This window comes from Antedon mediterranea, chromosome 4 (genome assembly GCF_964355755.1).
Source record: "Antedon mediterranea chromosome 4, ecAntMedi1.1, whole genome shotgun sequence".
NCBI classification, from domain to species: domain Eukaryota; kingdom Metazoa; phylum Echinodermata; class Crinoidea; order Comatulida; family Antedonidae; genus Antedon; species Antedon mediterranea.
In genome coordinates, this window is record NC_092673.1 from 18,356,958 (window position 1) to 18,384,956 (window position 27,999).

General features: G+C 30.4%; 2 protein-coding genes across 3 annotated transcripts; both read left to right on the plus strand.

Annotated features, from left to right (window-relative positions):
- The first annotated feature begins 304 nt into the window (after nt 1-304).
- Nucleotides 305-8,150, plus strand: LOC140047644 (uncharacterized). The gene is made up of 6 exons (XM_072092681.1): nt 305-494; nt 578-748; nt 874-1,176; nt 1,911-2,003; nt 2,084-2,367; nt 8,051-8,150. Exons 1-6 carry the CDS (start codon nt 384-386, stop codon nt 8,148-8,150), a joined length of 1,062 nt encoding a protein of 353 aa, XP_071948782.1. The 5' UTR covers nt 305-383.
- Nucleotides 1,936-27,053, plus strand: LOC140048059 (uncharacterized). Of its 2 annotated transcripts, none has more exons than XM_072093064.1 (23): nt 1,936-2,003; nt 2,084-2,291; nt 8,051-8,136; nt 8,799-8,866; nt 9,209-9,239; nt 9,368-9,432; nt 9,946-9,979; nt 10,117-10,198; nt 10,294-10,318; nt 10,566-10,590; nt 11,717-11,829; nt 12,520-12,609; nt 12,886-13,065; nt 14,281-14,532; nt 15,081-15,275; nt 15,791-15,985; nt 16,246-16,548; nt 20,517-20,591; nt 21,175-21,394; nt 21,953-22,144; nt 22,355-22,950; nt 23,100-23,157; nt 25,404-27,053. In XM_072093064.1, the coding sequence occupies exons 6-21, from the start codon at nt 9,379-9,381 to the stop codon at nt 22,375-22,377; spliced, it is 2,058 nt and encodes a 685-aa protein (XP_071949165.1). In that variant the 5' UTR covers nt 1,936-2,003; nt 2,084-2,291; nt 8,051-8,136; nt 8,799-8,866; nt 9,209-9,239; nt 9,368-9,378; the 3' UTR covers nt 22,378-22,950; nt 23,100-23,157; nt 25,404-27,053. The 2 variants fall into 2 exon arrangements, with proteins under 2 accessions (XP_071949165.1, XP_071949166.1); XM_072093065.1 differs by lacking the exon at nt 25,404-27,053 and adding an exon at nt 24,350-24,476.
- Nucleotides 27,054-27,999: the final 946 nt, after the last annotated feature.

Below are 27,999 nucleotides of genomic sequence, written 5' to 3' on the forward strand. Positions count from 1 at the left end.
GGAAAAACAAGATTGTACATTACCTTGACAGAGGTAAGGGTTTGAATTACTTTTGTTTTCAATGTATAGTTATAGAATTCTATCATTCAATATGTTGTGTGTGTACTCAGAAGATTTACTTCAGAGGTAAATAATTGTAATCAAACATTAATCAGTAATTATAGTAATTATTTAGTCAGTGATGCGGCCGTGAACATCAGTCTGTATTGCACCTTCCAATAGTACTGTCCTGTTTAGTTATTTATTTGTCAAATGAATTTAGTGTAATAATTATTATTAAAATGTCAATTCTGCTTTAGGTTTCTAAGATTGCAACTCAATGTGGAATTCCTCAAGAAGTACTCACCACTGCCATAAGTTATCTGAATGACACTGGAATTATCATGTACACTGGCACTAATGAGAAATTAAGAAACATTGTGATAACAAATCTTCACTGGATGATTGAAATTTTGACAAAAGTCATCACAGTATTTACACCAATGTTTGAAATGGTTAGTAAATGCATATTATATATAACTAGACTTGTATATCAGTAGGTCTATTACATTTAGAATCTTTTTTTTTTTGTACACAGAAGAAAGCAGAAGATCGGAAGCAATTACAGAAGCTATGGGGAAAGCTTAGCAATGAAGGAGTTCTTGAAGAGATGTTACTACGTTATTTGTGGCGGAATGAAGATGAAGATCTTTTTGATGTTTTTGTAGAACTGATGAAAGTATTTTGTTTGCTCTTTGAGAAGACAAAGGTAGGCACATAGTATACACTTTTAATGATTTAAAAAAATGTAACTGTAAAGCTCTTACCTAAAAATATAAAACTAACCACTTGTATTAATTTATGTGTAATTGTGATATCATATTATAATAACAGGAAATTAAAGAAGCTAACCGGATATTTTTAGTTTCCTGTCGAATGAAAGTTGACAAAAAAGACATTTTGAAAGTCACAGCAGATGACACACAAACAGTATCAATTTACCTGACTCCGACAGACTTCCTATCTGATGCTGTGTACCACACATTGGTTGTTGCATTTCTTGAATTGATGACAGAAAAGGGTAGTGATGATTCAGAAGTGTTCCGGAATCGTAGTGACTTTAAATTTAGTGGTCACACTTTAAGCTTAGGTTCTGTGAAAATTTACCATGAAAAAGAAAAGCCATGTGCTTTAAAGGTTTGAAATTAATTACTACTTTTTCTATTAATTATATTCTAATTTTAATATTTAATAAAAATGTGTATATAAAGAGAAAACATAAAACCAATTAACGTTGAATATCGTATATATATGCATTCTTCTGTATTACACACTTTTTTCTTTAATAGTACAACAAACCTTGCTTTACTAATTTTGTAACGATGTATTGTTCCCTCAAAACATGACAAATTAATTATATATTATTATATTCTACTTTCAATATTTAGTAAAAATTTGTATTTAAAGAGAAAACATAAAACCAATTAACGTTGAATATAGTATATATGCATTCTGCTTTATGCCAATGTATTACGCATTTTTTTCTTTAATAGTACAACAAATCTTGCTTTACTAATTTTGTTTATTTTAACGATGTATTGTTCCCCCCAAAACATGACAAATTAATTAAAAATTTGACGTTAAATAGCCCATATTGCAGTTTTAATAAAGTTATTCACTTCCGTAAAAAAAACAACAAACAACAGTAATGATTTCACTTTTTACGTGAATAACTATTATGTGACATTAAATAACATTTTTTAAAAATAACAATTTTTGAAATTATTTTTTCAGGGGAACAATGCAGTATATCTTTTATATTTATGTTCCATTTCAATGTTTATGTGTTATATGTGTTTATCCATCTGTATTGATTATCAAAAGTCATAGATAAATGTCGTAATATACTGTGTGAATGTTTTTCTTGACAGCTAGAAATATCACGCTGGAATAAAATTGATGATGAAAGAAGTGATGGCAAAGAAACAGAGGTATCTGAACCAGAACCGAGTGTCTGCATGGAGGTAATTATAAGATTATCACTTTTAAACAAATTTATCATGTAATATTAATCTATAAATAACATGTCATTCCCATGTTTTAGGTACTAAGCTACTTGAAAGAGCAACTAAAAACTGTTTGCAATATATATGAGGGCATTGGCTACAATCTACGTGTGTTATGTACTGCTTGTAACCCAGATGAACATCACTTAATTGATCTTGACGAGTGTTTGAAAAATGATTTTGTTCCATGTGGAAGAAGAATTAAGGCTATGGATACTGCTCGTATAAAGCACTTATTTTCAATGAGTAAGTTGGTTTGGTTATTTTTCAATGTTGTCATCCTTACTTCATACTGCTCATATAAAGCACTTATTTTTACTGAGTAAGTTGGTTTGGTTATTCTTCAATGTTTTCATCATAACTTCATACTGCTCTTATAAAGCACTTATTTTCAATGAGTAAGTTGGTTTGGTTATTCTTCAATGTTGTTATCCTTACTTCATACTGCTCGTATAAAGCACTTATTTTCAATGAGTAAGTTGGTTTGGTTATTCTTCAATGTTGTCATCACCATTACTTCATCATAATGAATTCTTAATCTTTGTTGCATCAGTGAACAAAGAAAACTTAAAATTTCTTAATTTTAACTATGAAACTTTCAGTGGTAGATGCCTGTGTAACAAGCAAATGCGTACTGTAGGCCTATAGAATCTAAGTGTTGTACATATTATTACCCCGGTCATAATCCCATGATGCAGCTAGTAGTCAGAGCAAAGTTTCAGCTGAATCAGATCCAAGTTTGGTGTAAAATATATTTATCGGAATATTTGAAGTGGGTATGGGTTGGTGTGGGTATGATTTGGTTCAGGTTCAATCATGAAGATCACCTATTATTTGTCAATAATGACTAAATAAAATCTAGTTTATATAGTAATTGAAAAAATAAAAGAATTTATGTTTGTGAATATTGTTTGTTTGTTCAGTAATACGGTAGTACTTGAAAACTAATTATACCCGCTGAACTGATGAATTTGATATTTAAAGTCATTGCATTAATTGATTTTAAGAAAATAATTCTGATTTATACAAATAATTTATTTAATTCATTGAAAATCCTAAAATGAAGAAGGAAACAAGTTTCTTAGCCTTACATTGCAATATTGATTGATTGATATTACCCAGCTTCTGTTGATTGATAATTTCAATAAACATGTTGATGTTTAAAAGTAAATCCTTTATTATATACGCAAACGATTGAAAGACATGCCATGCCTATGATAGGCTAAGTGTTTATTATACAATGCAATAATTGGCTGCTGTCACTAAAATGCAAGTGCTTGGATGAAATTTAAACTACTTATTTATTTAAATTTGCAAAGAACATTTTAGGTGCCGTCCCTCATATTTTTATAAGAATCTCAAATACAAAAAGCATCTACTACTATATCAATAGGGACTTTGCGAAACACGACGGGAAGCCACAAGATGGTGATCATGAATAATTTATGCATGAGCTTTAACAAAGTGGGCAGAGCTTAGTGTTTCCCTCTTAACTTAAAGTCTTAACTTTTTCAGGACGATAAACTTGCCATTTTCCCGTTTACAGAGAACGGCTAGAAATAATTTATTTATTTAATTTTTTTTTTATTTAAAAACATATTTATACAGGATAAAAACATATCAGGTTTAGATGTATCAACTGTTTTACATATGGTCCTGTTTATATAAAATAAAAGGTTAAAACATGCATAAAGAATTCTTTAAAACACGTAAAAATAGTAAAATAACAAATTAAGTCAAAATATATGTACTATATATTTGTATATTTTCGAGAAAATGCAATTTCAGTTTACTTGTTACTTTAAGACTGCTTGCTGGCTTTTGAAAATTGTCTCCTATCTTTTAACACTAATTTGGGATCCTGGTCTAGATTTAATGGAGTAGTCCTATATATCTATCTTTATTTTCATTTTGGTAAAGGTCTTAAAGGACAAACAGACAGACAAACAAACACACGCACACGCGATCGACTACATATACCTCATTAGTAAAAAGGTTCATCTGGATCACTGTATAGTATTTTAAGTAAATTTTCTTTTGGATGATCCAAAGTTGAATAAAATTCGTAAACTTGCGTTTTTTACTCTAGCTTTCGCTGGTCAACGACGCAGCTTAATCATGAGTGAGTCTCTGTGACTTGGACTTGTTACCATTAGATCTCGTATATGGTATAGCGCCATCTATAGATCGTTCAGGTTTTCCCAAATGGGATTGTCGGGGCCTCCTCTTTAGTAAGTTTAAGTTTAGTTTAAGTACTATTGTACTTATTACCATTTGGACCTATTGTACCTTTATTACATGTACAAGCCCCTTCCTGTTGATCAGGAGAACTCACCAATTCTGATGATTTGTGACCCCTTAATTACTGATGTTCATCCGCCCCAGTGGTCCACCTTGAAACTGTACTACTGTAAAGTGTATAGCAGTCCCAGTGAAGCAGATTTGTGTTAGAAGGACCCTGCTGTGTTTGTGTAAACAATTCACAGGATACCTCATTACAATTTTGACAGGTTAAAAGAACTTGGTTAAAAAATCTAAGGGACTTGTACACGTCATGTTGGCGGAGGGGAATTTTTGAAGAGTGTTGAAGAAGTCCTTAGATATGCAATGAGCTAAAGGCACGCTAAACATAATACAGTAGTAACAATTACCACCGTTTCTCTGGAAATTAGTCAAAGTATCTAAATATAGTATACTACAAGTGGTCTTGGATGCTAATCTTAATAGAGATTTAAGATAGGTCTACATTGCTTTACACTTTTTTTTAATTGGACCTTGAACAATCAATAATTACACTAATTTGTTATATTAATAAACATGGACGTAAATGACAACTAATCCAGGTGGATTTAAAAATTCATTTAAATTCATGTACTCGCCTCTCTAAATATAAACTATGATCTTTAAGCTTTTGGACGGCGACGTGTTTAGTGAACATGCTTTTTTTCTTTGCCTTTTATATACTGTGTATAGATTATGCAAAGCAAACAATTATTTGAAAATAAGTCATGCTTGCTTAATATATAGCACCTAACAGTATACACAGATGCTATAACATTGGATTATTCTGATTTATATGCATACATTAAAACACTATTTTTGACAAGACATGTTTAATAATTTTTTTTGTTAGACTAAGTTCCATCTGCTATTATTGCTCGTGGTACAGATGTACAGACGATCTACAAACGAGTCTGTAGTGTTTTTTTGGCAAGTTTATAACATAAAAATATCTGGCCGAACCTAGGCCTCACACAGTCTTTCCATATATACCAAACCAAAAACGTTGTCTGGCAATTGTGCAGTTGCTATTCCAGCAGTTTACTGTCTTCCTTGACCTACGACTATTTTTAGTGGTACTGGTATTGCAAGAATCATGAATAGCAGCAGAAATTTGTTTGCATAAGTTGTCAATAGAGGACTTTTTTTTTAATACTTAAAAAGTACCGTATATACACAGATGCTAAAATTGGATTATTCTGATATATCCATATATTTATCACAAAAAAAAGCATTCTATTCAAAATACTCTTAAAGACATGCTTGATAGTTAATTTTACTTGATTTACTGTACTTTAAGGCGCTAATGCAGTTTCGTACCCACCCCTTAAAATTACTCAAAATGATTTCAATACTTCATCTAGCCTACTCACGAGTTGTCTACAGCATTCAGCAAGCATTAAGTGGTAAAATATCGATAAATTCTTATTTATAACTATTTTTAATCAATTAATAATTGAGCACCCTTCAGAAATCCATCGCCAGCTTAGCTTCGCGAAAATCATCGCTAGGCCTGCCGATGAAAGTACGGAGGCCTCATAGGGCATCGATCTATAGAGGACGCTGTTATATGATCATATTATGGCGATAATAAAATATTTTTTACATGTTCCTCGTGAAACGGATTTTAAGTTTTTTTCATAAAGAAATATTTTGTGTTTAATTATGTTGAATTCTATTTATTTTGAATGTTGTGTGTTATTGTCTTGTCAAATTATATTTTTTGTAAGGGTCCCTAATGATCAGCTTCGGCTGGATGGACCACCCTCATAAAATATTGTTGAAATAAATTAATGAATAGACATGAAATGATGTATTCAGTGTCAGCAGAAGTAAAATAAATTCTAGTAATTGATGGAAAACATTTTTATTATAATTATTGTATTACTGTACATTACATTTCAATAAATTATATCTTTCTGTTTTTTAATTCTTTTTATTCATTTCATTTATTTATTTGACCTACAAACCATAATGTAAAATTAACTAAAACAGAGGAAAATTGGTCAGTAGGCCTACTTATATCTTCAAGAGTCAGCAGTTCCATATTTATCTTCTTTTCTGTGTGAAATTCTACTAGTAAAATGAAAGAACAAATTAAAAACATAACATAATTATGATGATACCCACAATGATGAATACAGCAATTGTATAGTATTAGTATTTTTAACTACACTGAACAGGCGCGAATCCATACTCCCCCCCCCCCCCCTCTAAATTTTCGGAGGATAAAATTTAAGGCTTGGCCTACTAATGGGTTTTTACCCTTAGGGTTATTACTGAGGAGAGTTAATTGCCACGATTCAACTCTTTGTACGTTAACATTTATTATTTCAAACATTCAACTACCAAACATGTGATTAATATGTGGTTATTAAAATCTATCAACTATCATCAGCACATACAGGTTTTGTTTACTAAATAAACGCCGGCCCAGTTGTCTTCCTACCCCAAGTTCCAGGTGCCATGTGCTTTTTTGTCCGAGAAATATTAATTTTAAGTGTTAAAAACGTTATTTTCTCAATATCAGGCATTTATTATTCAAATCATTTACAGAAAATGTACCAAAAAGAAGGTCCATTTATTTCATTTTTGGTATGATGTCATTGTAAGCCAATCAAATATGAGCTTTCCTGTGATCGGCAGATTTTAGATTCTGGTTTTTTTATTGCTGGACGCAAATACCCACAGGGGAACGTTTTGTCTCGCACATGGTCTACCTGGACTGATCCAAGGTTGGATTCAAAGGATTGGGTTGGGTGCGCCGCACAGCTTTGCATAACTATTGACTTAACCGCGTACAGCATTATTGAATGTAATAATGAATGTAATAGATGAATTTTGCAGTCGTGACCGTCCAAGCGTAAAAAACAGAAATAACATAACATTTGTATGGGGATTTCAAGAAACCATGTTAATTTAACAGAGGGTCGTATGACAAAAAAAATTACTACTAAATGTTCTTAAAAGATTGTTTGGATTGGCTAAAATTCACCGGAAAAAACACCACAGTGTATAAGCATAGGCACACTGTCTACGTTTATTACCACCATTTTTTCTTGGTGCAGGTGTGGTGCCCATTCTTATAAACTGTAGTGTTTTTTAACACTTTTCTAATTTAAAAAAATCATCCATAAGCTCATCACTAACATTTATTTATCCTAATTGTTTTTATTGTTAAGGTGTGGTTTAAGTAACAAAAGGAATATGAACCTCTAAAGATGCCTCTTGTATAGTTTTAAAATCTTACAAAATGCATAATGCAGGTCCAAACCACTTGCAATTGTTGTTAAAACTGTCCCAGTGGCAGATTGCTACTTAATAGCAGAAGGCACAATGAAGTACAATAAACTCCGAAAAAAAGGGTGAAATTATTCAACAAAAATTTCCAATAATCAATTAGTTTCTAGTTGATGCCATTTTTGGCCTGTTAGTTCAATTTTTTTTATAAATGTTATTGAAAACTTGTTATTTTTAATGTGAAGCTCATAGAGGCCTTACGCATTATGGTTAAAATGTATTGCCATTCAATTAATGACTGATTATAAAAACATTTTGCACAGATTTTATGTTTATTTAACAATATTCATGATTTGTAAATGGGTGTCTAGAAAACTAAGATCTAGAAAACTGAGATATCAGCAAAAACTTATATTATTATTATTATATGTATCTCAGATTTGAGGAAGAACATAAAGTTGATGTTTCAATTATATTTACTTCAGATTTGATGATGCCTATAAAGTTACAGATGGCATAGCAGTGATAAGGACTGTAAGCACAACATGGAAAGAAGCTAGAACTGAGAGTGGTAAATATGAATAAATTTAGCAATAATATTATTTCCATCATCATAAAATCAATCAACCCAGCACAAATACTGTCAAAGTGAAATATTATTAGCTCCAAAAAAAAAACTTGCCATTGAATTAGTTGATTTTGTATCACATGACATTTGTAAAGTGATAATAGTCAATAGTTTTATTCATTCACATGATAGGCCAATATATAATGCGACACTGAAAAATCTAATATCCGACTTCTTGCTGTGGCTGATTTGGCCATTAATGTGATTTAAAACAAATAATGAATTATTTGTATTCATTGAATGAAGAGAATATTTTCGTTTGTTAAAAGATAAAACATAATTTCTCTTCAACTTCAAGATAAAGCGTACTAGAAACAGTACTAGAACCATATAATGCTGTGGAGTGTTTTGTGTGAAAGTTTCTTTATGATCTCAGAAAATTAGAACTTTTTTGCTGATTAGATTGACTGGCTAGTTATGTGAACTATTATAGTCTGGCTATTAGTACTACTAGTCTAATTGTTAGACCATTCACTTTTATGTTAAATTGTTTTATACTTCATTTAGAATTACTTCATACATACTTTAAAAATCAGTTATGAGTTTGACATTTGTAAATATCCAGAAAATTAAAATGAAAGCTACAATAAACACTTGTTTTGTAGGTATTCCTTTGAAACAGTATATAAAAGGGGTCACTGAACTGAGTCTAATTGAAAGTTCATCAAAAAACGTAAGTCAACAATGTCATGCAAAAATAACATTGATTAGTAGTGCCTGCATGACTTTCATACTATAGCAAACCACCCACATCAAACTTTGTAAGCAAAAGTATTGTACAATTTATGTTTTTAGAGTTTTTATGATCAAATAACAGTAACCTGTGTTCCGCACAGTTTTTTTCTGCCTTAATATGTGGTTATAAAACTTTGCATAGGAGGAGTAAGTATAATAAAAGCGCACTCTGATAAAAGTACTCGGACACATTTTTTTATAGTTTTTATGATCAATTACTTTACTCTAAAATTGTGGACAGATTCCGGAATTGATTAATAAAGTTTATTTCATTTATTAGGAAAGTACTAAGAAACCTACCGATAGTTTAGGTAAGTGTTTTTATACAAGTAAAGGCATAATATGTACAAACATTTATCATGTTTTTAATGGTTTTCAAATGATTAAAACTGTCATCAATCTATCTTTTTGCATTCACTGAAAAATAAATTCTACTTAGTAAACACTGAAATGACTGTGGAGAATTCTGAACCTGATGATACACCAATTGAGACAGAACAAGATGTGAGTACACTGTAATTTATAGTGCACAACAGAGAATACAGAATACAGAAAACTTCATTGGTCTTGCATGATATACAGTACAAGAAATTAATCCATTGTGGCAGCTCATACAAATTCACACTTAAAATACAAAAATATACATATATATTATACTGATGAAGGGGTAGTGTTGCCCGATACGCTAATTTTTCTGCCTGTTTTATACTTTATCGTTTTGATTTAGCTTTTTGCTTATTTTATTTTGTATCTCCATTGAGATCCAGCCACCGATACCCACAGCATTGTCATTATTTCATATATATCAACAAACTTTACCTTTACAATTTAAAAATATGCATAAATTCAATTTTGCCTGCCCATTGAATTATACATGTGCAAGTAGGAATATGTTGAAATGTTGTTACCAAATATAATCTAAATATATCTCCTGTTTTCCTTTACTATTGAAATTCTATAGTCAAAACCAGTTCATGTTTCAATAATCAATATTCATTTTATTTACTGTAACTTTAGAACAAGACGAATGAAGCTACCCAGAGTAGTATATGTAAGTTTGCTGTACTGCTTTTATCTGTAAACTTTAAGTATGCATAGAATATGTAAATAACTGCGCATACATTTTTAAAATTTTCAAATGTCGACCTATCTTTTACATTTTTGAAAATATATTTTTGTATTGAACAGGGAAGCCACTACAAAGAATGCTGAACACAATGAGAGATCAATTCAGACAGATCAAGATGCGAGTACAGAACTATACAGTAGAGTAGGTGTATAAATATTATTACCAAACGTAACATTTGAAAGTATGAGGAAAACAGAAAAATGTAAATGCCTATATAATTTTATTTTATTTATCAGGTTAACAAGAAATTGGCTGCAGAAGGTATGTACCTTTTTAGTTTTAAAATTCTGAACACCTGTGTTAGAAACAATGAATGACGGGCTGTTTAACAGATTCAGATAATTAGGCAAACAAACATGATAAGGAAATCGAGAATAATTGATATAAATATACATAGATGATGTGCTGCTGATGACGACTAGTACTCTAAATTATGATTTATAACATTCAAAATTATGAGATGAAAAATGTTTATTTATAGTGATATTTCATTTATTGTATCTATCAGGTTGACAAGGAATTGCCCCAAGACGGTAAATAAATTTTTCAGAATATTAAAAATTAGTTAAGGTGTTGATGATTGAGATTTAATGTTAGAGTTTAATGACAAACTTAACTATATTTTAATTTATCACTATGACAAATTATAGGTTATATGCATTATATGTTATAACGTTTGTTCTTTTTATTATAGTTTGTTTGATCGACAATATTTCAAAAAATTCTTGTTAATACCGAATAAGACATAAACCACTTTTTTCTCTTACTTTAATAATAAATCATACCTATGATTCATATACTTATATACAGTTTATAAATAATTAAAATTAAAAATGAATTCATCAATGTGCATTCTGATGAGTTGTATAAATTTGTAAATTATACATATTTCATAAACATTTGTACACTTTATTGACCTTACACTGTTGTTGCTTGGAAAATGCGATTTCAAGTTGAACAATTACTAAAATTAAATTACTGTACTAAAAAGGTTGTAAAAAACAAAATTTGTGCCCACTGGCGATTTTTTGAAATGCTTAAAACATGCACAAAAATATGTTTTTACGATTCTAAAAAGTAAGTTATACAATGCTCAAATAATGTTATTATTACATAATATGACCTGATATTTATGAGCACTGAATTTGGTTTAATTACGATACAGTGTACCCTTTTCACATCTACATAAATTGTTACAACTTATTGTAACCAGGTTTGATTTCCCGACTTATTACACGTTTTCATACACGCATATGCGAACCTTGCAAAATCTTGGGAGGAAAGCATAGTTGCACACTATTTGATTACTATGATTGGTCAGTTTAATACGAGAGCGCGTATCTTCTACAAAATTGTCTTCACACTATGCAAACCTGGTTGCAACTTTTTACAAGTTTTCACTTTTTGAAGGTGTGAAAAGGGTAAAAAGTAATTTAATGAATAATTTCACCCCTCATTAAAAGCTTATTAAGCAAAAGCAATTCCTGGCATAAGGAAAAATGAAAACCAATGTAGATTGATGAAATGGATCTCAGGTGTACAAAATAATACATTAAAGAATAAATAATCTTAATCAATTTGTTGTCCTAAAAATATCTTTCACATTTAAAGTAAAGAAGCATGAAATTTAATTGTTCAATTATTATATTTTCTCCACAGGTATAGATAAAGATGCACTTGAGGATATTGAGCAAAATAAAGGAGAAACCTATGAAGATACATTTAACATCTGGGATCATGGGGGACAACAAATATATCATGGTATACAGCGTGTAAGTTAGGATTTTTGTGTCTTTGCCTATAAAAAAACAACCCTTTATTTTAGTGCAGTGCTTTTTAAAATAATTAATAACACATCATAATTTATACAACTCCAAGGTAAGTTGCAGAATTATTTGCTGTTTTTTAAAATTTATATTTATTTTCATACTGTACTACAAAAACTCCATGCCAGCCAATTTAAAGGGATTGTAGGCTACTTTATATACTGGCACCTTTAAATTCATTGCATCTGATTGGTTTAATTGTCAGTCTATACACTAGCTATTGCTATTCCCCTCTAACTGGCTATAGGCTGGCTAAACTGCGCATAGTTTCATCTTTAATACAATTGGATCTACAACACGTGTGATGCGACGATTGTGTAGCCTATAATTTATACGATGGTTAACTTGGATGTAGCTGACTTAGAGGATTTAGTAAGTTTAGCGGCCAGTTAAATATGAAGAAACAAATAAAGTATGCTTTGGGAATATTTATTGTATATCTGGAAATGAAGAATTATCAAATGCAGGCCTTGTGATGATTGCTTCTTCGCAGCAAAAGAACAATGAACTGTGTCATGTTATCGATTCGTTTTCGGTTGTTATTCAGGTTATGAACCACCTAACCTACAGAGTAAATGCTGTTAGAGCATAATCAGAAGCAGTTATAACATTTGTGTAATTATGTGTGTCTTCCAGATGTTCGTAACATCAGAAGCACTTTACATTGTAGTGTTCAATCTCAGTGTTAACCTTGAAGATCGTGCAAGTATCAGTGATTCTAATAGAGTAAGTATATGAAGTTTATGGCTTTGTAGTTCTTGTGGAACAAGTCATCTTGCTAAGAACTTCATAATTGTGTAGCATTACAAAGAGTTTGGTTTTATTAAAATGTTATTTCATACTTCAGATTAGCTGCAAAAATGGACATAGTTCAAAACCACATCACATCAAGTTTAATTGGCATAAAAAATTAGTTAAGTCCATTTCAATACATCAAGCATAGATAGATATTGATGATAATGATAGAGAAAGATATAATGATGATGTAATTTTTGTTTACAGAAACAGGATCAACATTATTGGACCAATCTCCAGTTCATATTATCCTTCATCCAGACGGTTTATTCTCATAGTCGTATTGTAGGAAAAGACACAAAGAATGGAGTTCACCAACCAACTATCCTTATTGTAGGTACACATAAGGGTAAGCTTGGTAAGACTGAAGAACAACAAAATGCTGAGGTTAATACTTACATTATTAAAATTAGCAACCAATCAAAGTAATGGTATACATTTCTGTTCTAAAGGCTAATGTAAAGAAGCTACTACTAGAGTATCAAATACATTCATATCAGAACTTCTTATGTGAATGTATTTATATATTGAATATAGTCATACCTGCTTGGTTACCTTACCAAAAAGGACATCTCTACTCATTTGAACAAGTCCAACGCCGAATGAATAAAATTTGTTTCTATGGGGACGATATTTCCTATGAACGGCGTCTTAATGTTTTAGGATTAAGTTCACTGGAAAAACGTTTCCAACTTTTACCCATGTCATTTATTGAGAAATGTCTTTATGGCATATATACTGTGGATATTTTAAACCATATTTCAATCAACCCTTGTCACGGTGATCATCTCATATTTGTACACCCTTTTGCTCGGACAAATTCTTTAAAATACTCAATTTTCCACATATTTCCCCGTGCATGGGAGGAACTGTCGGAAGAAATAAGAGATTCATTAATTTTAAATACAGGTATTTAGACTTTTATAAATAAGCTTAAAAATTATTTTAAGTAAGATTTTGCTATGTATTGACGATTTTTAATGATATTGCAATATATTTTAATTTGTTTTGATATAGTATTATATGCATTTTAAATTTTTATACAAATTTTATTCTAAATAATCAGTACAATAGGAGACCTACTAGATAGTGATTAAGTTCGCTTTTTAGGAATCCTGTCTCTGCCTGGTTTTGTGTAATGTTTTCTTGTTCTTTGTCCATGTATTTGTTTATATATTGTATTTTTATGAGACAAAAATAAATGAAATGAAATACATAAATCCAAAGGCAAATTACTGAAAAAATGACAATGCTGTGGGTATCAGTGGCTGGATCTCATTGGAGATACAAAAAAAAGCGAAAAGCTAAATCGAAACGATAAAGTAAAACAGCCAGAAAAGTTAGCAGAGCTTTCGGGCAACACTAGCCCTTCATCAGTGCAAGTGAAGGAATTTGGATGACGTCGTAGCATTGAAATATATATATATATATATATATTATGGACCCCATTGGAAAAAATGACATGTTGATTTTATGAGTCGTCCTTGCATCCATTCACTTGGTTTTATACATTTTTAAATTCAAATTTCCTTTTTCTTTGCTATGTATTTTAAATGTCTTGTTGAATGGATGTTCTCATTTATTGAAATTTTTTACAACCAGGCAATGGAGGTCTTTAAAAAAATTCAAGATGTACTTAAACAGAAAGAGTTTAAAAAACATGTGTACAACGTATATTTCGCCATCGAAAACAGCCAAGAAACTACAGATAAGAGCTTTAGTGGTCTCAAAAACGTTATTGATGAGCTTATGACACCTTTAGTAAAGCCTGTTCCCTTAAAATGGATGCGTTTTCGATATGGCATACATAATCTAAGGAGAGAAAAACACTTTTCTTTGTGTCCTGTTGTAGAGGTAAATTTGATTTCCATCATTCCTTTTTTTTTTTTTCACAATAGAAGTATGTTGGATATGATAATATTTAAAAAGTATAAACAAAAGAATCTACCCACTATTATGTATTGCCATTTGGACATTAATAAATGTTCTTTGAATTTAATTGAATTGAACTACTATATAATAATATTGATTAAAATTGAAAATTTTGTTTTTCTAAATGGCTTTTGTCATAGACAGTCCGATAATATTTTTGTCATATTTTCACCCGTCATCTTCACTGCCATTAAACAGTGTTTTTTAAATAATTTCACTACTGTTTAGCGCCACCTATGTTGACGTTGAGAACAATCACAGTTACGTTTCCCCCATTTTGAGAGTGACATTTTCCTTCAGATCCAACATTATGCCGTCAAGTTTATCAAGTAAACAAAAAAAGTGAACTTTTTTTGTACCTCAAACATTATGCTGTAAATGAAAAAAAAACTAATTTTATAAATGTACTGTATACCTACCTATGATTTTATATTTATTTAAATCTGAATAGTAAAAATATTTTTCTTTAGCTCAAAATGCTGGCAAGTAAGAATGGTATTGCAGATGAAAAACAACAATCAATCCTTCTTAACTACCTGTATGATCTAGGTGAAATTGTTTACATGCCTGACAACAAATTATTAAGAGACAAAGCAGTGTTAGATCCGATGCGGCTAGTGGAAATTGTCACCGCATTTGTAACAGTCATTCCACCAAAATCTCCAGTAAGTAGGCTCATAAAAATGCCGTGTTCCTTGGGGAAATAATAGAGGTATCTGTACATGTTAATTCCTATAGGCACTGTAGTACCAAACGTAATATCTGCGTCTAACATTGAGTGGTGTTATAAACTGGCCTTTCTTTACATACTTCCTGCATCACCTTCAGATTCTAAATTGTGTGATAACTTAAGTTAAGTTTATTACGTATGTAGAGACTGATGCAAATAAGATAGTAAGTATGTAAACAGATGAAAACTTATTTAATAAAAAAAATAATAATAATGCTAGTCTTGAAAAAGTAGTATAGAATAATATATGAAAAGAGTGATGAAAAACAATGTTAATAGAAAAAACCTGTATTTTAATAAATTAAAAAGAAAATGTGTAAAGAGATAAATACAAAATAACAATGTTAAGAGAAATGTATAAGTAGGAAAAAAACCCATGCAAGACAAAAAAATATAACGTAATAAACACATAATATTAAGTATAGGTAAATATAGTGGTGTTTTTTTTAGCCGACCATGTATAGTGATGCTTATGCTAAGCTTGATAAGGGCATACTGGAGGAAGGCTTATTGCGAAAATTATGGATAGATCGTAAAGTTGATGAAGGAAACAATTTTGAGTTCCTTGTAGCACTGATGATTCAATTAGGTTTCATTTGTGAGAGGAAGACAACCAGCAGCCAAGATGTGGCAAGTACATCTATAGTAGGTTTTGTTAAATTATCTTTTCTAACATGTTTTACATAAGATAAGGAATTTATAATTGGGCATTGCAACTTAAAAAAAGTTTTGGGTTTGTATCAGTAGCAGTTAAACTAAACAAAATGTCTTATATTTTAATTTAACAAAAATAAACAAAACTAATAAATTAAATACAAAACATACAATGCAACTTAATACAATGCAAATTAAGTAAATTCTGTTAAAAGAATCTAATTGGATTGTTTACAAATCCACAATTTCAGGATTCAGTTGAAAAGAGATCATTTTATGTGCCACTACGCCTTGCTTTCAAGACATCAACTGAAGTGGAACCAATGCCTGAGGAATTTCCAGCTATCAGTATCTATTACGACTTTAAGGGATATCTGCCAGATGTATTGTTTCCATACATGATTATTGATTTCCTCAACAAATTTCAAAAGGAAGGCGTTGACCCAATACTCCTGTATAATCATGCTGAACTTTACTTCGACCAAGACCATCATGTGACCTTATCTCTTGTCAAATTTGTGACTACGGAGGATGAAAGAAAGTTCTTGTTAAAGGTACTGTATCATATAATCTCTTGTGAATAAATCATAATTTAATCTCTGCATAAACTCAAATTTAAGAGCCATTGTCTGTAAGAATCAAAGAAATATCAAAAAGAGTGGCAGATTTTGCACATGGCTATATACGTGTTGAGAGAAATCAAATATGAAGTATTTTTTATTTCACACATATATTTCCATGGCAACGGCCAAATTTGTGTTTTTGACAAATTTTGTCCTTTTTTAAGGTTTTTTAAAATGGATATTGGTACTACTTTGATGAACGATATTTTTGTGTTGTTCATTTAATTATAAAAAATAATTAGTGTATGCATAATAACAATGCATTGTGTACCTGTTTCAAATTTTTTTATTTTTTTTAATTTCATACCTTGGGAGAGACCATTTATTTAAAAAGGGGTGTTTTTCACTTTTTTTAAATTGTTCAATGCAACTAAACTTTACTTCACCATAACGCCCAAAGTGGTGTATTTTTTTAGCTGATTTATTACAAATAGGTAGTTCTAATGTTTAATAATTGATTTCTAAAATAAAATACTGGGGTAAATTTAAAATCTACAAGCAGTGTTGCGAGAAACATAGGCATTTTTATAAAAAAAAAAACATGGTATATTAGTAAAAACATTTTATTTTCTTTGATTATTTGATTTGAAACTCATTGGTCAGAAAATTCTTAATGTTTTATATAGTTCTAGTTGTGTTGTGAGAAAAAAAATTAATTTTTAATTATAGATTCTGTAATTCCCAGTTTTAATGTCATTTTATAGGTTATATCCTCTGGAAATTTGAATAAATTATCAGATCGTTGTGAATTTTAATCTTTGCAACAGATTACTCCTCTCTTATTTTGAAGCTCCTCTTTCATTTGTTTACTTCTTTTATTTGCTAACCTAAGCAGATCCCACATGCCCATCCACCACCACTTTCGACTACCACCCCCATCCTCCCCCCCCCCCGACTATAACCACAAAAAGATAAACTGCAACACTTTGGTCGATCATCCACTATAGAGTGTCAAATGCATGCATTCAAGCACCACTCACACTGCCGCTACTATCGCCCCAATGAATAGACGGATTCAAACTCCTCCATTCCATCCCCTCCCCCTTTCTCCAAGCCCCCACCCACCCCAAGTTAAAAATTGCAATGCAAAAGATAGGACATAAAGTTAAGTTTTAGACCCTCGCCTTCAACCCCCTACCTATTTAAAAGTCCTGGATCCACCACTTTCCCCGCCCCAAAATAGAACCAATCAAAAGTCAATGATATACTCAGGTACTGTATGTTAATGCTACATAACAAATATTGAAGCCCTGATTTGAAATTTCATTTCATTTAAGGTCAGCATGTAAAATATCACACTTTATTATTAAATATTGGTTTTAAATTCTATATTTTTTTTACTGTAATGGTTGGATTCAGTATTAATTATTAATTAATAATTATCTGATAATTATTTAATTTCCCTTAGTTATACATAGCAGTTACTATGGTAACTAAAAATGAGATATTCTTTAGATTTTGCATATTTATCTCATACAAATTTAAATTTGTAGATTATTAGCAGGCATGCCTTATTTGCATTTTCAAATTACCGTTTTACAAGGTCATATTCTGTGATTATTTTTAGTCATGAAAACCCCATATTTTATTTGCAGCGGCCACCTCCCTTAACGGACGCACTTTGAAAAGCCTGTTTGTTCTTCCTATCTAATTAGTGCATTTGGTGCTTACCGTAAGCAGCTGCGGGCACCTTTTTATACTAAAAATGAGATTTTTTGTAAGCGGCCAATCGAAAAATGCGATACTTATTGCATGGACCTATGAATTAGAGGTGCATGTTTATTGTATTTCTTTATATATTAGCTTTATTTTGAAGAGGTTTTAAAAACATTACTGTGAAGAGATGAGAAAACTGCACAGATTTTGACCGACCATTTTTCATATGATAAAAGTTTTTAAAATTTGTCTGAAAATGCTAAAAAATACTAAACCACCTGATTATAAATAATAATAGGCCTACAATTAGCTGGAAAATTGAGAGACTCGTTTCGTTAAGAATATCGTATATAGCCATAATAAGTGATTTTGGCCCTTTATCGGCAGAACCTCCCGTAAGGGGTCACCGCCCGTAAGCGGCCACTTTTCCAGGTCCCGAGTGTAGCCACTTACGGGAGGTTCAACTGTATTTAAAAAAACAATTATCCTTAGTTATGCATAGAAACAGGTTCTAAGATAACATAAATAATACATTTTGACATAACTTGACCCAACAAATGACCCTTTCACAAGGTCAGACATTTTCTGGGATTCAGTAGATAAGTAAATTTAGGAAAAGGTAGTAAAGCTATGTAATTAATTGTTTGTAGTCATGAAACCCCATATTAAAAATATTGTACTTAGTTACGTATAGAAACAGTTGCTACAATACACTATAGGTAAAATGTTGATGTCATTTGACCTCAATATGTAAACAATTTTTTTTTTCATGAAACTCCATATTTAATTTTTTTTTTTAAATATCATTTGCTACGTAAACAGGTTTAAGATAAAACTAAAGGTCATTTTTTTTACCTTTATTCAGATTCGTCAAGACTTTCTTTCTGAGATTATTAGGATTCAGTATTTAAAGTAAATTTGGCAAAAAGTAGAAATGTAAAACTATATGTAGAAAAAATGTTTTTTATTTATGAAAAACCCCTTATTTTTTTTTAAATTTTCGCATAGAAACAGTTACTATGGTAAAATGTTGACCTCAAAATGAATGAATTTACAAGGTCAAGTTTGTCATTAATGGAATGCAGTAGAATTAAAATTGAGAAAAATTACAAATGCAATCAATTCTTTATATTTATAAAAACGCCATTTCTTATGTTAAAAAAAAATTACTTTCCTTAGTTACACATAGAAATGGTTGCTAAGGTAACACTATAGGTAAAATATGAACATTGTTGAGAATTGTTATGAACTATCTTGTAAATTTTGGTCAAACATTAATAGTTGTAGTAAAGTGGGGACCTGTCCTGTTTTGCATTCTGACCCCTTTTGACCTCAAATGACCTATTTACATAGTCAGATTTTTTGGGAGGTCTTTCTGTATCTCTTTACACAAAATAGATTTAAAAATTTATAAAAACCATTGACGCAATTATTTCCAAGTTTAACATTATTTTCCATCAACTACATATTTCAATGCAAAATACTGTTTTTCTGGCAATTAATTGAAATAAACCTGGCAACACATTCTCCTATTTTATCTAAACTATTCGTATGACTCTAGTAGCATTATGACAAGCCACATATACATTTTATTATTGGATTAGCCATATTTAAATTGTGTTTCATGTGTTTTGTTTGTTGATATTTTGTTATATTTTTTGTATTTTTCGTATTTTCCTGGCAACACAAAACCTATGTACGAAATTTACCCCAGTGTTTTTTTCGTGATTATTGTTGACAAACCTATTGACTATCAAATTGAAAAACCTCATTGATTTAAAAACACCACTTTGGAAGTTATAGGTACGTTTATGAGGTATACATTTATAAAAAAAATATTTTTTAAAAACACCCCTTTTTAAAATAATGGTATCAACCAAACTCCATTTTGTAATTAATTTTTTTCTACATTAAATGGAACTCAATACATGTTGTTTACACTGCTATAAACAAAAACTGTATAATGTAAGTATTATTGGTTAAAATAAGTATACAAGTTTGTACTTTTTCACTATAGAAAATCTGTGAAAAATGGCAAAAACATCAAAATTTGGATAATTGACCGTTGTCATGGCAACGGAGGCTAAAAATTAAAATGAATGTTGTACTTGTAGATATGCTTTTTATTGAAATGTCTATTCATGGTAAAAATTTGAGAGAAATCCATTTTTTTACATCTGCCACCAAATCTTTGATTTTTACAGACAATGGCTCTTAAATAGCAAAGCATTACTTTTTTTCAGGTGACTATTAAAAGAACTCCTGTTGGTAATGAGGAAACAAGTAATTATGAACCCTCTTCTGAAGCATGCAAAGAGGTTTGTTATCATTTCATAATTTTTAGATATTTTTGTTGATATTGAGTTTGTTATAGCAGTTTCATTGTCTTAATTTGTATTGGATTTTTTAATTCTGTAATTTGGTTAGTTTTCATGGACATAGAATGTATACAATTATATTTATTTATTATTTCATTTTTATTGATTTTAGTTAACATTATTAATTAATTATGATATTAAATAGCAATATTATTTACTAGCAATTGATTAAAAACATCTTAGAAAATTAATTTATAAAATGATATAATTTTAATATAATAAAAGTACAGTTGTCAAAACTAGTTGTAACTGATTTTTAACTGAAAAATAGATGCCGATATGCATTCTGAATTTTTCATTTTTTAAAGATTATGACACCAATGCTTATAATTGAAACTTTAACAAAAATCAATGGTTAATGGTGCCAGAACTTTGGGAAAGACTGTTTACTTTTTCCCCTATTGTATTATACATTTTTAGTAAACACAACATTTTTAAGTATTTGTTGTCCTTATTTAAAATGTTCTACATTGTGTGTTTTATGTGTTAATTGTAGTTAATTGCATTCAATTTGTATCATTAGGTTTTGTTAACGATCCAGAAGTCATTTCAACCTTCTCAAGATGGTGGTAGAAGGGGAATTCAATATGAGAGATGCATACTTTGTGATGTATGTAGTGATAATACATCAGAAAAGAAGCACATTCAAAATCTTGGTCATTTCCAGTATGAGAAGTTGCCATGCAACAAAACTGGCGAGTATAGAAGCATGCCTGTTGAACATTACAAGCGACTATTTGGAGGTTAGAGTAATAACAGAGACAGCAAGTTTGACTTTATTTCTTTCACTGATTGATATATTTATTTCATTTATTGTTTGACCAATAAAGAATAAGTCAAAGATACAGACTGTTAATCAGGAATTATACGAGTCAGAAGAAAAGTATAATAATTAAATTTATGTGAACAATTAACAGATAAAATGGGGGGAAAACCGAAATTTCAAATAACTAATAGAAAATAAATTCAGTCAGTAGAAATATAAAATCTGGGAGACACCATCTAAATCAGCAACAGTAGCTATTTGATATATTAAAAAGAAAGAGATTAAACATCAGTCACATATCAAGATAAATGCTTCTGCACACTATTCAAAAAGAGTAACGTCTGTTGCACTGTGGTTGATGTTGGTTTGTAGAGGACCTAATCTAAATTTCCAATCGTTGGTGTATACACATCTGGAAGAAGTGATACAGAAATTGTTAAAAGGTTAAATTTTTCGCTGACCACTCCTGAGTTTTAACAAAGTTGATTTTTTAAGTTTTTATTGAATAACAAAACGGTTTTCTTTTTTATTTCAGAATCAAACCACTGGCGGAAAGTTTCAGCTGCAGTTTTAGTTGCAGTTTTTGGAGTCTTGATAGGTATATGTGATATACTACCAGCAGGAATTGCCATTATTATTGGTGTTGTTGTAACTCTGGTTGCAGCCTGGTATATTCACAATCTTTTAAAGATGGATATCACATGTTATTACACAAGGCTATTTGACGGTAAGAGTAATTAACATAGACATTTAGACAAGTTTAAAGTCCCATTCCCTACTTTACAAAACTAAGCCTAGCTAGGCTAGGCCTAAAAACCGTCCATGAGAGGATATTCACCGCGAGCTACTTAGGTAGTGCATTGTTTCTCTCTCTTTATCATAATTTATCATAAAACGTACACTACACATGTTTCTAAAGTAATTTTTTTAATTTTAGAAACCAGCATAAAAGTGAACTGAAACAATGATTATCTTCATCAAATTAATTTCCTGTAATTTTATTTGCATATTCTAAACCTTGTAACCATTTCCGAGATCTAAAAGCTGATGTCAGTAGATGCTTTGATGGTGAAAGATACCTATGGATAAGGTTCCTATTATTTGATGACTTAAATGTTGGTGTTCTTACGAATCCACATTTTATTGTGAATGACTTATTCAATGAACTTGAAGACAAAGGTTTAATCTCACCAATGGATGTTAGCTTGTTGTTAGAGATTACAAATCTATCAGAAATCAAGAGAGCTGAAGATCTTGTATCAAAGTATATGACAGACAACAATGTTCAGAATAGACATACTGATAGAACCAAGTTGTCACCTTACAGAAAGCGACTGTTCAAGGCCCTGAATCAAGTTGACCCTCGTGCATTACGTAATGTTATATCTTTCTACAAGTTAAGAAGATATAGCTTCTCCAATGTTTGGGATGCAGTTCTCTATCTGGAGATTCAGCAATTATTAGCAGATGATCCAGACAAAATAAATCGGTTTGCAGATCGTCTCGGCACAATAGCAAGTAACACACTACTTGGTATGCTTTCTACTTTATATTATATTAAGTTTTTTGTATTGTTATTGAATCATTCATTTTTTAAACAGTTTACGTAATTGTAATTTGATTAAAATAATTTTTGGTTTAATTTTAATCATTAAAATTTTACATTAACTGATTATTTATAGGCAATAGTGAGAAGAAATGAGACAGCATCATCAAGTCACCAATGTGAACAAAGTGAAGGTAAATTATTCAGTAAAGTTGGGAGATAAACATAAAAAATGAAGATCATATATGATTATAATATGATTAAGATAATAATGACATAGAAGTTGGTGATATTGAGGATGATATTAATCTAAAATTTAGGATTTATAAAACAAAGAATATAATAATTAGGTGATCATTTAGAATAAAATGATCACCTATTGTTATTGTATGAAATCTTTATTCTTCTTCTTATTCTTATTATTTATTTCTCTCTGTACAAATTTGTGTAACAAATATCTCAAAAAGTTTAATGTCAATGATTACCAAAATTTCACATTGTCTTTCAAGTACTTTAACTTAGCGATAATAAGCTTTTCAGCGTGATCACTCATCCGTGACGTCACGTATACGCCATTTTGTGAAATCACATTATCAATCATATCTCCATAATTCATTATCACATATTAATAAAAATCACTACACGTAAACTTGAGGTCAAGGTAAAAAATATTAGCAAATAAAAACTCGGGCGTTTCAAGGTCATGCGCGTGAAATCGCGCGTTGAAATTTTAAAAAGCTCAAAATTTAGTTTTTATCAATTTAGAGCATGAAATAGGCCATTTGCGTGTTTCAAAAAATTACTGCGTAAAAACACATTTTTGCGCACGCGATTTTTAAAAAGGTTAAAAAATAAAATTTGATGTATACATCATATTCTACTCACAATCCTTAGTACATTCTCCGACTTTGAGTCCATTCCGACTTAAAATAACGCTATACGAGCACGTTAAAAATGACAAAATGCGCACATTAATTGTACAAAAGTGCTAAAAATGGTAAAAAATATGGCCTTTTTAAAATGAATATAACTCTTCAGAATGGCAGGTGACCCCCAATTTTTTTAACTTATTATGGAAGCCAATAAGTTGTAGATATAAATATATATACATATTAGACGTACAAAATGGTATGACGTCATCAAATGGCCACTTGAATTTAAAAATTAGTAATTTTTATCTTTTTTGTGTGGGTTATCACATTCAATAGAGCGCATCTCCGTTATTTGAGCCCGATTTTCGCACACATTTTAGTATGTGCTTGCTCAATTAATTATCTTTCTCGTGAGTTGTCAACATTTTTATTGTGATGACGTCATCACGCGTAAAAACTTGAATAACCTAGGTCGTGTAATTTCAGCTACACCATACATTTGAATATCTTATAGCTCCTCAGAATTAAAGGTGACCTTGAAGATTATAATTTATTATGAAAGCTGATGAAATGTAGATATGAATTCATATCAAAATTAAGCCTATCGGATGTTGTGATGTTATCATATGGCCAGTTGAAGTTAAAAGGTAGTTTTTAAATTTCTTTAGTCGAAGTTATACAAATTTCAAAGAGCGCGCATTGCGCTTCTACGTGTCAAATTCTCTTCCAATCATTATATTTATTTGCTCAATTCATTATATTTCGAAATTGTCATCTTCGAGTTTATTTTGATAATTCCATCATACCAAAAAAATAGAGCATGATGTGGGTCCCGTAATTTCACCTATGCTACACTGTATATAGATATACAGTATTTACTGTACATATTGTATATGAAACATAATAGGTACAACAGCACTATAAGTGTATATGCATCATGTCATAGGATGGCGTACATCAACTTTTTACGATCGTATGTTAACGTACATGCATGTTTAAAAAGTGTTAATTTCATTAAAATGATAAAAATGATCACCTATAATTCGTCAAAGTGACGAATTAAATTCTAGTGTAGATTAATATTATAGGAATAAAATAATTAGAGTGAGTAGTTTTTTTGTAGTTGTTTCTAAAAGCTGATAATAGATATAGAAAATATTATTATATTATAATCATATTCAAATAGTGATAATTATTAAACAATACTTATAACAATGCTGAATTTATTACTTGAAATTTGAAATTATTTTGTGGTTTTTCATGAATTTTTATTCATAAATCTTAAAACAGTAATTATGATAAGAATGCTATCTACTGAATTTATTACAAGAAATTGGAAATGATTTTGTGGCGTTTCATGAATTATACTGCAATCTTAATTTAAAAAATGATTTTGATTTCAACAATATTTATGATGCTAATCTACTGAAATTATTACATTGGAAAATATTGCTGTGTTTTATGAATTTATATTCATTATTCATAATCTTAAAAAACAATTACAATTTCCAAAATAATCATGATAACTGTTATACTAAATTGATTGATACTGTTTTTCATTTGTATAGATCTCTCAGAGGATGATGAAGACTTAAGTCACAGACTTAGCCCAATGCAATAAACATGGACATCTATTCATACAAGTATTAGACAGCGTTAAAGTGTTGAAAACTGGTACCAGTACAATCTCTTTTATCTGTGAATTGATTAGCGATTTGGTTGCAATGTAATGTTAGCGTGTCATACTAAATTTCCCCTTGTTTTATGAGAAAGTATCCCCTGAATAGGGGTGTCCTAAAGAAGGGATTTACTCCAGTAGTAAAGAGGAGGGGTGTGTCCCCTGAATAGGGATGTGTCCCCTGAATAGGGTTGTCCTAAAGAAGGGGTTTGCTCCAGTAGTAAAGAGGAGGGGTGTGTCCCCTGAATAAGGGTGTCTTAAAAAAAGGGATTTACTCCAGTAGTAAAGAGGAGGGGTGTGTCCCCTGAATAGGATTTCAGTGTACTAAACAGTACATGAATGTTGGTAACAAAGAAAAGATGACAAAACAAATACTGGAACACTTACAAAAAATAACAGTAGGTCTACAAGCATGTGGGTACAAAAATATACATGGGTGGGTATAAAACATTGCTACTGTTCCTGCAGACATTACATATTGCTATATTTAGAGATAAGACTATTTTAACTGTTTTTATATTTTGTTGTGCATATATTAGAGTCTCTATGTTGAGATTACAGGCAAAAATCAAATGACAAACATACATTTTTTGAATAAGAATTGATTTAAGTAAGAAGAATATGTGCTACCTCAGACCTCATGCCATAAACGAATAATATATTAATAAATGAATTGTAGATTATAATTAGAATGTCTTGAGGAACAAAATATCTCAACTTAAATAATATGCCTATTTTCTTACATTTTTAAATAAACTATGAATATTATTTTCCCATGAAAGAAATTTATCAAACAAGACTAAGTTTCTCTACTTCATTTATTACATTCTATCCAATTAAGAGATCCAATTTTGTTTAAAATGTTCCTTCTGTTTTGAAAAATAATTTAAAAAAAATAAAAATAATCCACTCTTGATTCCCCTTTTTATAAAAAAAATATTTTCCCCTGAAGGAATTCAACCTTGCTCGTCAAATGAAACGACAACATTATAGTACAGTACAGTAAATGAACTGAGATTAGATATTAATAAATTATCCAATTTTTTTTTTAACTTCAGAGAATATCCAGTTAATTATATAGTTTTATATGCAGAATTACAAAACCAAAAATATATGCAAATGAGACCAGGTAAACGGAAGAACAGAATCAGAGCCATATATATAAAGTCGTAACTATATATATATGGCTCTGAACAGAATTAAATCCTTGCACCCTCTAATCCTTCCCCTTACCACACTAGACATAGACACAACTGTTAAATCTCACTGTGTTACTAAACGCCACTTCTCTAGCCCAGTTCCATATTTGATCCGATTATTAAACAAACAATGCTTAAATCTAAATTAATGTTTGATGAATTGTTTATACAGTAGTGTTCAATTTTTTTGTACAGTACTAAATTATTATATTTGTTATGAATGAATTTTATAATGTCTATTTGTTGAATGAATATATTTTGATGTTTTTTCACTTTTAATTCAATTTGAATTAAACTCAATTCAGTATGCTGCTATGTTTTAATGTTATTCATATTTTTTAATAAATACTAAATTATGAATGAAAAACTTATTTGTTTATTTGTAAGGATAGTGTTTTTTGAAGGGGGAGATTTTAACATCGAGGATATAAAATTATACGTTCTAGCTATTGTTAAAAATGTATTGTATATTATAAGAATAATAATATCCATTTCAACAACCCGCTGGAGGTCGAGTAATAAAGTTCTTCGATAATATTGCAGCGATAAAAATATGTAGACAAATTGTGATTGCGCCCTCTATAAAAAATAAAGTTTTATAAACATCACACGCATTTTATACAGAAAGGATGTCCGAAACAAGAAGTAAGTTTTGTTTCATTATTATCATACCATATCATATACGGAATTCTTTATAATGTGTTGTTTTAATAGCAGGTCTTTTTTTGGATCTTATATTCGTATCCTAGGGCTAGGCTATAGGCCCTACCTAGCTAGCTAACAAACTAGGCCAGGTCAGGTCTAGGCTAGGCCCTAGAATAGTAGGCTAGGTAGCCTAGTAGGGCCTAGCTAGGCCTCTACTACTACTACTAGCTCTAGGCCGAACCATCTACGTACTACACTACCAGGCCTAGGGGCGCTAGTTCCGTTTCGCACCTGTCTTTTATTTCGACTCCAAATGTGTTAAAGAACTTTATCCTGAATACCATACTTTAGAATTAGGCCTAGACCTCATCCATAAGTACTTTTACAATGGAGAATCACAGAAAAAGTAACAAATATATCCTTTAAATCGATGAAATATACAGACATGTTTCTTGCACGTGGTTTGTGAATTTCGCACACTCCATGTTCAATATTGACATTTCTATGGAGCGCCAAAAGAGCAACTATAATAGAGGGCTAAAAAGGCAGTGGAATGCGCATATTTAATGCATCTATTGTTGGTGAAAATTACGTTCAATTTAAATATATTTTATCAATGTTAATACAACTAAACTGTTGATA